Below are 13,003 nucleotides of genomic sequence, written 5' to 3' on the forward strand. Positions count from 1 at the left end.
ATAACCCTGCCCGTCTTACTGAACGACATTTTATTTCCCATATTCCTCCTAATCCTGTGAAACGTGAGCCTGCAAGACAGTGCAAAGTGTGTTGTTCGATAAAGGATAAAATTGGGGAAAAAGATAAGGAAGGAAACACGATTCTGGTGTAGTGATTGTGGAGTTGGTTTGTGCTTGGAAAAATGTTTCCAGTTGTACCACACAAGACTGAATTACTGAACTACTAATAGGTATTCATTTTTATTTATTTATTTATTAGAAATTTTTTTTTTTTTTTTTTTTTTTTTTTTTCATTTTTAGAAAATAATGCTCCACTAGAAGTGAACTTTACAACTGCCATGTTGAGTGGCAACCGCCTCAAGCAAAATGCAGTGGCTACAAAACTTTAAAAATTTTACCCATGTACTTCAAAATATCAATTTTTAACTACTTAAGTATATTTTATTTTGTACTAAAGATTTGATTTTTCCAATAAAAAAATTTTACAATTTGTGTACCCAAATCATCAAAATAACTTCACAGTTAAAGGGTTAAGTGTCTGCTTGATTAGTATTAAGTAAGAATTACATAAGAAGAATTAATTTTTGAATGATTCAATTTAGAAAGATTTATAGTAAGCAGTTAGTATTTTTAGGATAGAAAAGGGAAATAACCAAATTAAAATGAAGAATTAAGGGGCTATTGGAAATTAAGTTAGTATTTTATGATATATATAATCATTATTTCATAGCATACTGCACATCTTTAATAATACATCATCTTATCTGAAATTTCTAAACTTTTGTTTATATATAGAATGTATTCACATATTCAGTTTTAAAATTATATTGTAAAAGTTTTGTTGTAAGTAAGTATTGTATTGTATTGTTTATTGCAAAAGTTTAAAATGCTGTTTTTGTAAAGGAAGTTATTCAAGTTTCCTTTACAAAAACATTACGATGCACAAAACATTTTATAAAGCGAGAAAATATTACAGTAAACTTTTACCTCATCAATATTTCGCAACCATTTTGCAATATTGTCAAAACTTTTGGGATTAGTTATATCATATACCAGCATGATACCCATAGCTCCTCTGTAGTAGGATGTGGTGATGGTGTAGAAACGTTCCTGACCAGCAGTATCCCTACATTTAAAAAAGAAAAAATATATATTAATTTAATATATTTTACAGTGAAAAACAAGTACTGATACGAGCTTTAGTTAGAACTCAAACCTGAACTTCTCTCATTAATAAGCAACCTGCCATTGCATTACCAATATCAGCTACCAGTTTGAGATAATTTCTTCCATTCTGAATGAAAATTCAAGGAATTAACACATTGATGAGTCAAACTCAAGTCTCCCATCAGGCAGTATGCATCACCGGTAAGTCATGTTCGAGTCTCTCATCAAATGGCACACAGCACGAGCGGGTCACAGTTAAATCTCCCATCAGCGTGCATCACCGGTGGGTCACATGAGGCTCCCATCAATAGGCGTGCGCCACCAGTGGGTCACAAGTGAATATCCAATCAGATGCTGCATACCATAAAAAATTCCTCTTCATTTGAATACTCATTTATTAGTAGATTTTTTTCTCTTATTTGTTGCCATTCTTCTTCATGATCTTCTTCCTCCGAAGCAGATTCAAAGTTTTTTTCCTCCATGGTATATTCATACATTCATTACCAGTTCTGTTGCTTGCATTAATAAAATCATTGTATTGTCTGAGGAGGTTCTCTTGCTTCCATTTACAAATTCACCAGAGATATCACTTATTTCCATATCTATGCTATCTATTATTTACATGGGAAAAAATTAAAAAAGAAAAATTGCTAACCACCTTTCTAGTTATGCTTACTGGAAGAAATATGTTGTCAAAATTTAAAAAAAAAAAAAGGGCATGAGTTACACAACCTGCAAAGTGTATGTGAGTGCATGGTACTACTGAGTGAACACCACATACAATATCTTAATGGGCATGTATTACTGATGAGTATGACATGATACCAAGCAAAGTGAAAGATAAGCTTCTAAAATTAGAACTGCCTAAGCCTAGTGAAAAACATCAAGAAAAGGAAACAAACAATAAATTAATAATTAAAAAAATTCAAAGAAATAAATAAAATAATTGTACAAAAATTCAATACAGTTAATTAATTAATTAAAAAATTTAAATAGTAAACCTAGCTGAAACGACAGTTTCATTTAAAAAAATAAGGAGTACCAGAGCAGGACTCTGTCTGAATTTAAGCTCTGGATATGCTATTTAAAATATCCTTTATTAATGTTGGGTTTTGCGGCATACACATCCCCCCTAAAAAGTTAAGACAAGAAACTTTTGATCAATTCAGAAGAACCCAAGTTTGTGCAAGTAATCCTTAGCAAATGTTTTCTTGGTTTGAACTAGGCATCTTAGGTTAGCTCTTGGATTTCTTAAGTCCAACACCTATCGAAATATTTCAGGCAAAGAAAGGTCTCTAGCTTTATAATTAGAAGACATGTAGGAGCTTTAAAGAACCAGCCTATGTTTGCTTGAACTTCACAAAGCATTTCTAATATTAAACTGGAATATCAGTTATGAAGTAGACATATTCCACCATCTGTTTATCATGCTACAAATTTAAGTGTGTTGTTCTATAACTTAGTGGAGAGCTTATCCTGAACGATTCTCTCATAAATGATGAGCATTTGAGCCAAAATCTGGCAGCATGTTCTTATTCCCTCATCAGATGATCATATATTAGCATCGCTGAATATTCTTACATTATTCATTTCAAAATATATGCTTTTTTTGTGAATATGATGTAAACAGTTTTTAACTTACCAATTAATGAGGTAGATGCCATATAATTTTTTTTTCAAGAAAGAGGTCATTTACCTAACAAACAAGTATGCAAAAATGGCCACAGCATGAAACTTTAATGTTTTTTATTTGCGCTTCACAAGCTTAATGAAAATTATAGCCAAGATCTTAACGGAAATCTAAAATTGCCAAATATGGTTGGAGGCCACTATAATAAATAAGTGCCCTTTTCTATCACCCTTTTCGACTGCAGATTCATATACTTACCAGCAACAGAACTTGTGACTGAAAACATATTTATGAGTAATTGTGCAAAACAAAAGAGCAGATTTCTTGGCAAAAGAACGGAACGACTGCCCTTCAAAAATTTTATGACTTTTCCTTTTGCTAAGAGACTGATAAATATGGAATTTAGCAACCCTCATGATTTAAATGTGTGCACAAAAGCCGGTGGAAAGGCTACAGCAAAGCCATCAGGGTTGTCAATTTCCAAATTATCTCCATGCTACAGCTGCGGTATCATTCCATCTTTAGACTGGGCATGATTGCCTTAATCTGAGTAAAGACATGAAAATGATGGAAGAGCAATGAGCATTAATTAAATCATCATTTCTACTTGATCTTTTGTAAATAAAATTTGTTTATAAAGTTTATGGCTCAATGTGAATTGCAAGCACTACTCATTTTTTATCACTCTATTCTCCCACACAAACGACAATGACAACCATCTGTTTTCATAGTTTGACTGGAAAATACTTCATCGATCGTAGTATAGCCTCTGGTCATATAGTCTTCAAATTCACAAATCAATGACAGTCACAAAACTTTTAAAAGCAGCATATATTTAGAATTCTCAAAAGTACTAATTGTTGCCATGTGTTTCATATTCACTATATTATTTCTACTTGTTATGTTATTTAACTATAACATTTGGTAGCAACATCTTTTTATTTGTGGACACAAAATATTCCTTATTCCTTCCTTTATTTGACACAAAAGTCAAACGAACATAAAATTGAGAACTGAGGCAAATGCATTTCACTGCTTCATAACAAGAGCTTTCCTTCACAATCATCTTATTCTTTTTACATTTAGCATAATTCTAATAATACATTACATGCTTATAAATGTAATATTGTTCTCAATCGCACACATACTTTAAACACTAAATTTGAGAACTTCTGATTATTTCATATTTTTCTACAAACACCTGTTCAGAGTTTCAAGCAAAGTGTAATTTCCAGTTTATCAATTTTAGCCAAAATCTAATAAGTTGTTCTAATTGATATAAAAGTCTTAAAATACTAAAATTAAAAAGTTTTGGATTATATTTTAATATAATTTTTCATTACAAAATTTGTCCATTCAAGATTGTTAAGGACTTCATATAAAATACCACCTCTGGTTGTCCCATTAACCCAAAATCTAATGAAATTATAAATTTTTGGAAGTTTCATGCAAGAGTTTTCATAGATGAAAAAATGTCACAAACATACAGACATTCACTGTAAAAACAGCAAATATGTGTTATGGATACCCTAACTCATGCTTATTCACTGAAAACATAATATTGAATTTTTGGATTGAAAACATTATAAACATACAGGTGGCCAGGAGCTGAAAAATCAGTGTTAGTGCCTATATAAAAAAAACAGCAATAATTACACAAAAAGTGGAAAAAGATTCATATAAGAATCTTAACCATCTGAAATAAACAGATAATCAATCTGTTTCAGACAGTAATATGAAACTTAAAATTCTGGCATTTAAAGACAATCCATAATAATTTTAATCAATTCCTCAAGAATACCATCAACAATAGAAGTATTTTTTAAAGAATTATGCAATATAAATTACTCACCATATTTGGAGTTTTATTTTCTTTCCTTTAATATCTAAGGTTTTAATTTTGAAATCAATGCCTGCAAAATAAAAGAAAAACATTTTAAAACTCTTTTACATTCAGATAACTTTTAAATTAAAAAATACCAAAATGCAAAAAATTAAAAACAAGGCACTTTTCCGTTTTGCCACCACAAGCGATAAAGTCGCCAATAATGGTACAACTGATGCCAAAACAGAATACCCTCGCTGGTAACCTTTTACGCCTCATTTTCAAAACAAGTCACAGTCATTTCTTACCAGATTGATTGTTTCTTTTAATACTGGCATACAATTACATAGAATTTTTAACATATAGTTCAATTTTACATCCTAAGGCCATTCGCGGTAATTAAGTCAATTAGGATGCAATCACACCACTCACCTGAAAATATAGAAAAGAAGGCAAAATCAATCAATTCCAATGAGAATCACTAACAAAGCAAAGCACTGCGGTTTTACATAATTTCTGAGTAAGCTATTTGTACGAATTGAAATAATTTTTGCATTTAAACTTGTATTCCAAATTAAGGTTTAACTTGAAACTAATGTAGATAATTACTGAGAGAATTGGATTTTTGTTGCGTAGTTTACACGAGTTGGGGTTACGTGATATGAACCAGAGAATCAGGATGTTGAACCATGAAAGCACAGTAAAGTCTTAATGTCTTTCTACAAATTTATTGTCCTTATTTATTCGCTTTTTAGAAAATTTTAAACAATATTAAAATGCTTATGCTTTCAAAATAAAAAAAATCTTAGAACTAACATTTGTTACCATTTTTTATGTGTATACTGAATGTTGTCACCAATAAAGATTGCTTGGCAAGATTTGCACCAGTGAATGGAAAAGTACCCAAAACTAGCTTTTAAAACCGAATTCTTTCAGTTAAGTACTCAGAATTATATATTACTAACCATACAAAATTACAAATATTCCAATTTCAGGCTATTCGTAAGATAGGCTGAAATTTCAGGCTAGTTGTAAAACAACTACACTAACATTCTGCTTATAAATACAGTCAAAAGTAGTTACCCCGGGCACCCATAATACAGACCTCAAAGCTACAAACTTTCTCCGCATGCACCAGGCTGACGCATGCGCGTAATACCTTTATGCATGCGCATAATACGTTTACGCATGCGCATTTAATGTATAACGGACGGTATAAGCTTCGCTAAAATTATCTAATTATCTATTTAAGTTAATGTTGCAGATTGCATTGTTCCTTAATCTTCGAATTGGATCCGGCTTATTATTTTTTGCAGACTGTTAGAGCAAATTTATAAAAGTAAGTTGGAACTTTCGATTATGTCAAATAGAATTTCCGATGCTGGAGCAAAGGGAAAGCATGTTTCGATGTCCATCAAACAAAAAGTGGAAATGCTGCAAAAAATGGATAAAGGCTCCTTTGTTTCTCTAACCATTCCGAAATCTGTTTATGAATTTCATGCTGCTCTGCACGGGGGGGGGGGGGGGGGGCGTCGCGGTATGCAATGAACTGGAAGTTAATCTATCAGCACTATCCTTATCTTCAGGGTAGATGTTTTTATTTTATTCAGCTTATAATTCCTTACTAAATGTAGTATTTCATCTCAACGTATTCTGTCTTTCATATGATTTAAATCAAATTCCTCATCATTATAAATATCACGAGTACACATCAAATAATATTTTGGTTGCAATTTTCTAATTTCGACTATGCGCAATGTATGCTTTACGCATGCACGCGTTGAAAGAAACGCTTAATAAAGTAAACAAATAAATATTAAGCTTTTTTTTTGTAAATTTTGACACCCTTTAGATCATAATTGCTCTTTACTTCATAAATTATGGTTTCATATTTTTTATTTTATAATTTCTGCATGCCATCTTACCAGATTTAAACTGATGATCTATAATCCGGAATTGCCGAAGTCCCGACGAGTCAGGATTAACGACTTTTGAATTTTGGTTCGATTATACTTTTGAATATACAGTTCGTACATAACTGTATTTAAATATTGGTTCAACATAACCCACCAGCGATATTATCAGAAATATTTATAACTGAGTACACAACATTCATGTTGCATATGATTGAATTCTAGACATCACTTAAGGCACAATAAAATACTTTGCTTTCTTTTTCTTCATTAGTTAATTTAGTTACAAGTGGTGCAATGAGTATCATATTGTAATCAGCCTAATACCTCCATATTGTGCCTCTGATGTTACACACAAAAGAAGTGATCTCAAACTGGCAGACCCCGAACCAATTTTATGTGGCCTGTAAACACATTTTAGTTATCTAGTATCCACATTACAAACGGGAAAAACCACAAAAAGGTCCACCCAGTCAGCCTATTTGCTTGAAATTGAACTAAGGTTGAACAATCAGCACTCAACGACTTTATTGCTCGACTGCTGATGGGCAAAAAAGATATGGATTGGACTGAATTATTTAAGTGCCGAAGCCCCATCCATTTTTATATGAAAACATGGAAAATACATTGCTTATCATGATCACCAAGTCTGTTAATTTAATCATTTTTTTTACACAAATGGCGGGCACTTGCCTATAACGACATTGGCCACTACTAAGGCCCGAAGCAGTGACTATTTTATTGTGGAGGCACCTAATAGGCGGCCACCGTTACCTCCTATGAAGGAACAGACAATTTTACATCCATGCCTTCTCCGGGATTCAAACCCGGGCCCTTTGGTATTGCAGTCAGGCTCCCCTAACCACTATACCATCTGGGAAGCTTTAATCAAATTATTATATAATAAAGTTCTTTAAATTGAAATAAAGTAGTCAAGTATAAGGCAAAGCTGCTAAATAGATCATAAAAATTGTTAAGAGACAGAAAAATTTGCCAAGTAAGGGAGTATATCGTTAAACGGCTCGGTTTCAATTTTGTCAGCCATTCAAAGGTAAGCTAAAAAAGCAAACTACTTTGTCATTAATTTTGAGGGCAATCAGACAAAGACGATTTTTCAGGAGCCAAAAAAACTCCTCAAGGGGGGAAAATACCATAAAACACCTATGCCAAATTAAGGCTGCATTTTTATATTACTATGTTCTCTTCCAATGACGAATGGCCTTCAACCTTAGCTGGATTAACTATTATGCAAAATATGCTTGTGCCTTAGAGCATCAAGGAAAGGAGCATCACAAAAAGGTTCTTGAAACTCAAGGAAAGATGGCACCATGGCACCACAAAAATTTCTCATTGCCAGTTTTACCATAGAATGTATGATACAGCAAAGCCAAGACAGAGAGAGAAGAAAAAAGGACAAAACTGTTGAAAACATGTGAGGGCACCAAAATCTTGTTGTTACTTATCTCATTTGTATGACAGTAATATAAGAACAAGCCAGGAAATTCATAATAGCAAGGAGTGCAAGACTGCATATGTCATTGGCAAGAGCCTTGACCACCAAACAGGTGACAGTACGACTTTACTCAGTTCTGAGGAAGAGGATCCCAAAGGAATGGGCCCAAGGGTCTTCCCTTCCCTCTTTCCCTATCAGCAATCTCTCTCGAGACCTTGCGGCTTGCTGCATTTTTAAAGTGTCCCCATGCCGCACAGACACTATACGTTTAGAAACATTCATGCCCTGGATGTTTCAGAATGGGTGGCTGGGATTTGAACCCAGACATTTCGGTACGGCAGTCAGCACCACTAACCACTATCCCACCAAAATCTTTAGAGTGCTTAAGGCCTATAAAGGATTCAATACAGCCCTGCCATTTAGCATTAAGATTACGGGAACAGCATAAGCTAAATAATTTTTAGGAATGTTAGAAATGATTCAAAAATGAATTTATGCATTTTCCTAATTAAAATGCTGTGGAAGTCCTTATTTAAATGTTTCTAAGAATAAATTGAGTTTAATTAAAAAATTAAATTTAAATACATATTTAATTAAATATTCTTTGCGTCATTGCTGCAAGAAATGAAATTTAAATTTAAACAAATTTAAATTCTTAACAAATACGTATAAAAGTAAAAAAGTGAAAAAGCAAATTTAAATTCTAAAAAAAAGGAAAAAAGCCAAAATAATTTAAAAATATGCAAACATGTAAAAGATTTAATTCTGGAACTAATCTACAATATCATTTAAATTCAGAAGCATAAGCAAATCAAGTGCAAAATCTATCCATGAAAATAAATCTACTAATTTAATAAATTAAAATTAAATTAAACATTTTTTTTTTAAAAAAATGCATATGTGAATGATCGTAGAGTAGGCAGGAGACAGACTTATCAAGGGGAAGTTGCCTCCAAACCTAACTCCCCAATCATTCAATTCGTGTTTCGTCATTCATGCAGGCAAGGGTAAAAGTCAAAACCAAAAGTAATTCCAATAAAGTGGTACCCTTAGAAATTAACACTTAAGTATTAACATTTAAGAATTAAAGTTCAAAAAGGAAAATACTGCTTTTTTACTTTTATACATATTTGTTAAGAACTTAAATTTGTTTAAATTTAAATGTTTCTAGATATATTTATATTAAATAAGTTCCATTGCCATATTGAAGTATATTTTTTCTCATCACTTAATGCTATTATTTGGTTAATATATCTAGAATGTGATCACATTAAGCAGCAGCTACTGTACAAGTAATTTAAAACAATAATTTCAAAAAAGCATTTCAACAGTTCTAACTGATATAGAACATTAATAATATAAAAAATATTTATTGTTTTTAATCCAAAAAAAAATTTTGGGGGGAATATTTTTGCATTTAACTTGTTTATCTTTATTCTCTTCTCTTTTATAATTACTTTTCTAAGTTCATTTGTTTAAATAAACAAATCAACCAGTATTCCTGCACGTCTGTTTCAACGGCTACAGATCTTTCAAATTTTACCTTTCCATTCAACAGTACAAAGAATTTTTATTAACAAAAACATCCTAACCTCATAAAACGAAATAATACAACAGCCATTCATGGGTTATAATAATCCATAAAATTTCACGTGCTTATTCTATTTCTTAAGTCGCGCATCAGTCCACCCCCTTCTCTCGGGAATGCGCGAAAGCTGGCATTTATTTAAAAACGTTAACTCAAGATGTGATTAGCCATTATGCATCCGGAAGGACTTCTTATCAGTCTCAATGGTCCTATTATTACCTTTATATTATGGTTTATTACGGTTTGAATTCCATATTAATCTAAAATGCTAATTAATATTGAGAAAACAATCTCATAGGAAAAACATTTAAAAAAAATTTTAATTTAAAAAAGGGAGAAATAAAAAATGTCGGGAAAGCAAAATGGAACATATTTTGCCGATTTTTGCAAAAAGCAAGGAATATAAGGAATAAAATCTTTCCCAAGTAATCTATGGACGAAAGAGCTCCGACATTTGGCGATTTACTGCGGTAATGTTCTGTTATCGGAATCGCATTCATATACAGCCAAAAGTTAAAAATCTGGCGAAAAATTAAAAGCCTAAAAAGAGTCGCCAAAATATTTACAATACTATTAAGTTGATGAAAATTCCAACGGAAAAAATAACATAACGAATATTCGCAACATCGAACAAGTGACGGTTACATCTTCAGAATTTGTATCCTCCTTGCCAATTTGAAAAGACATTATTTTATTATTTTATTTTAAAATAAATAAATAAATGTTGTAACGATTTTAAAAGTAAACAATGGCGACTTCATGTGTTCTTGGCGAGTTTAGCGAAATATCTGACTATGACTCTGGTCCCGATAACAGAACAGTACCTTTATTGCTTACGCTCGGCTAACAAACAAGTGGCGAAAGCGTAATGGCAAACCGCACATTGAGTTGATCAATTTTAACGAATTTCGCTTACTGCACATGCTCAGTGGTGTACCGTTGGCGTGGCAGGAAATACTGGCGACTATGTATAAACAACACTACACAAGCCTGTTCATCATGTAGGTCTTATCGACTATTTACAATTACAATACTACCGAAATTTATTTGTGCCTAATGTATTTGCTTCTGTTTAATTTCATTTTGGTTTACTTTGTTCATAAACATTATATTTAAAATCAGTTATTTATAATAATTTCCTTGACTTTAATTCAGTAATTTAAACTGGATTTATTCTTATTAATTTCTTTAACTGGATTTATTATTAAAGTATACACGAATGGAACATATAGTTATTTACCATATGCAATTGCTTTTATTCCTCACAAGTATATTCAATAAAGATTCAGCTAATATATCCTGTAATGTTTCCTGTTTTGTAATCATTCTTAAACGAAACTTTGAGTAGTTTACAATCCATAGTTACCCTCTAAGTAATAAAGCAACTTACAACCTAAAAAGTTTTAAAACCCCGAACTGTTTCCGCTTAGATAACAGAATATCAACCACACACTGTAAATATCTTCTTTTAAAAATGTACCAAAGTCGTAATTACGCCGAATTCTCTTCTGGGCATGCTCAGTATGCGAAATTTGTTTAACATTGATCAACGGGCATGCGCAGTATGCAAAATTCGTTTAACATTGATCAACTGAATGCGCAGCTTGCCATTACGCAGTGCCCGAAATTTCTTTGTAAAGGGACTGAATCAAAATTTTACTTTTGTTGTCACTCTGCTATTATTATTCGGAGATTTTTTTTAAATTTTGCTTCAGTTTCGAAAGTAAACAGAACCTCTACCAATTGATGTCTGCATTAATCACGACGATAATCAATTTAAAGAAATGACTGGGAAAATCAGTAATATAAGGGAGGGTACAACAAAAATCAGCAATATTCGCCGATCTTCTTATCAGTGATTCACTTTTAGCATAATAGTGGTAGGACTGACGCTGAGAAATGACCATTAAAAGGAAACAAAAGATATTAAAATTAGACGCACTGAAACCTTGCGCAAATCTTTAATTTTTAAAGTAATGTTTTGATGCGTTTCTTATAGATCTTCTTTTTCTCCACAGAAATGTGGCGTGGTCGTACCACTATTGAAAGAGTTATAAAATTATCTCTAATAACGTTATTTAAAAAAATTAATGTCCCATAAAAATGCATAGAGAAATTTTTAAATATCGCTTGTTTGATTAAATGAAATAAATTTTATTTACTCACAGAAGATTTTAGTAAAATGCTATAGTACTTTAAAATTTAGTGTTCACTGCAGGGGGGGGGAGGATTTCCCCTATTTCGATTCTACGACTCAAATTATGCCTACGTATTAAATTTGTTATTTTTGGTGAGAAATGTATGGAGAAATTTAAAAATTTATCTTGGCGGATTTTTTTCAGTTTGCGCCAAGAATAATTCACTTGGTGGAATTCTTAAATTTATAGTAACCTACTTACTTTCCTTATTTTTCATTGATGCACGAGAGGTGGTGTGGAGTGGTGTATTTAATTACGGCAAAGCACACTAGGGCTATCTGCCTAAGGGGAGGGATGCCTTCGTGGAGGACTTTCTAAGGGAAACTGACTCGTATACACGTTACACATGGGGAAAACCACGAAAACACCCATGCAGCCAGCCCGTTCGCGGGATTCGAACCTCGGACCGAACTACCAGTGTTCAGCGACTTTACCGCTTGGCCGCTGGTGGGCGATGCACGTGAGGAAAAAAAGTTTGTTAAAATTATTCGGAAATTTTGAATAAAAACTCTAATTTCTTGCAGATATGCTTAGAAATTTAAGATGAAGTTAAAAATTTTCTAGGTTATAATGCAAAAGGTTTTCGAAAAATTTATAAAAATATTTAAAAATGCAAAATTTTTAAAATAAATAATAAAAAAATATGCGAATTATATTTGGATTAAGCTTAAATTTCGAATTCTGGAAAAAAGAATCAAGTAAGTTCAATAAAAAAAAGAGAGAGAGAGAGAGATTGGATTAAGCTTAAATTTCGAATTCTGAATTCTGGAAAAAAGAATCAAGTAAGTTTAATAATAATAAAAAAGAGATATTAATAAATACATATCAAATTCAATTAACATTGAGCGGCTAAAATTTTGAGAGCTAATTTTTAAAAAACTACTCGTGCGAGTTTTACAAAATTTGGCAGATTGGCATAATTTGAGTTGTAAAATCGAAATATGGAAAAAAATTGGCATCTCAATTCAGAAAAAGTACGATTTTGTGTCAAAATACCTATATTAGAACACTGCTATATATAAATCTAATACACAGAGTCGTAGCTAGGGTTTTCAGCGCCCAGGGGCAACTGAAGATTTCGCGCCCCCTACTGCTTGCCAAGGATGGAACACATTTAATTCTAAAATCCCCTTGCCCCCCTCTAGCTACGCCCCTGCTAATACATATCCTAAGTCGCGCTTTCGAGACATGAAAAACGCAAGTTGAATTCTGTCAATCGGCCGAGTAGA

At 32.2% G+C, this 13,003-nt stretch overlaps 1 protein-coding gene across 1 annotated transcript in view; it reads right to left on the reverse strand.

The window, feature by feature from the left end:
- Positions 1-13,003, reverse strand: part of LOC118201731 (ras-related protein Rab-10-like) — a 60,808-nt gene that overhangs the window by 24,486 nt on the left and 23,319 nt on the right. Inside the window, exons 2-3 of the mRNA XM_035373881.2 lie at positions 4,650-4,710; positions 988-1,126 (exon numbers count right to left, since the gene is read on the reverse strand). Of these exons, the coding sequence (XP_035229772.1) occupies positions 988-1,126; positions 4,650-4,710 (200 nt within the window). The remainder of the gene's footprint in view (positions 1-987; positions 1,127-4,649; positions 4,711-13,003) is intronic.

Source organism: Stegodyphus dumicola, chromosome 7, assembly GCF_044657685.1.
Source record: "Stegodyphus dumicola isolate Sdum_Otavi_A_Nest chromosome 7, ASM4465768v1".
NCBI classification, from domain to species: domain Eukaryota; kingdom Metazoa; phylum Arthropoda; class Arachnida; order Araneae; family Eresidae; genus Stegodyphus; species Stegodyphus dumicola.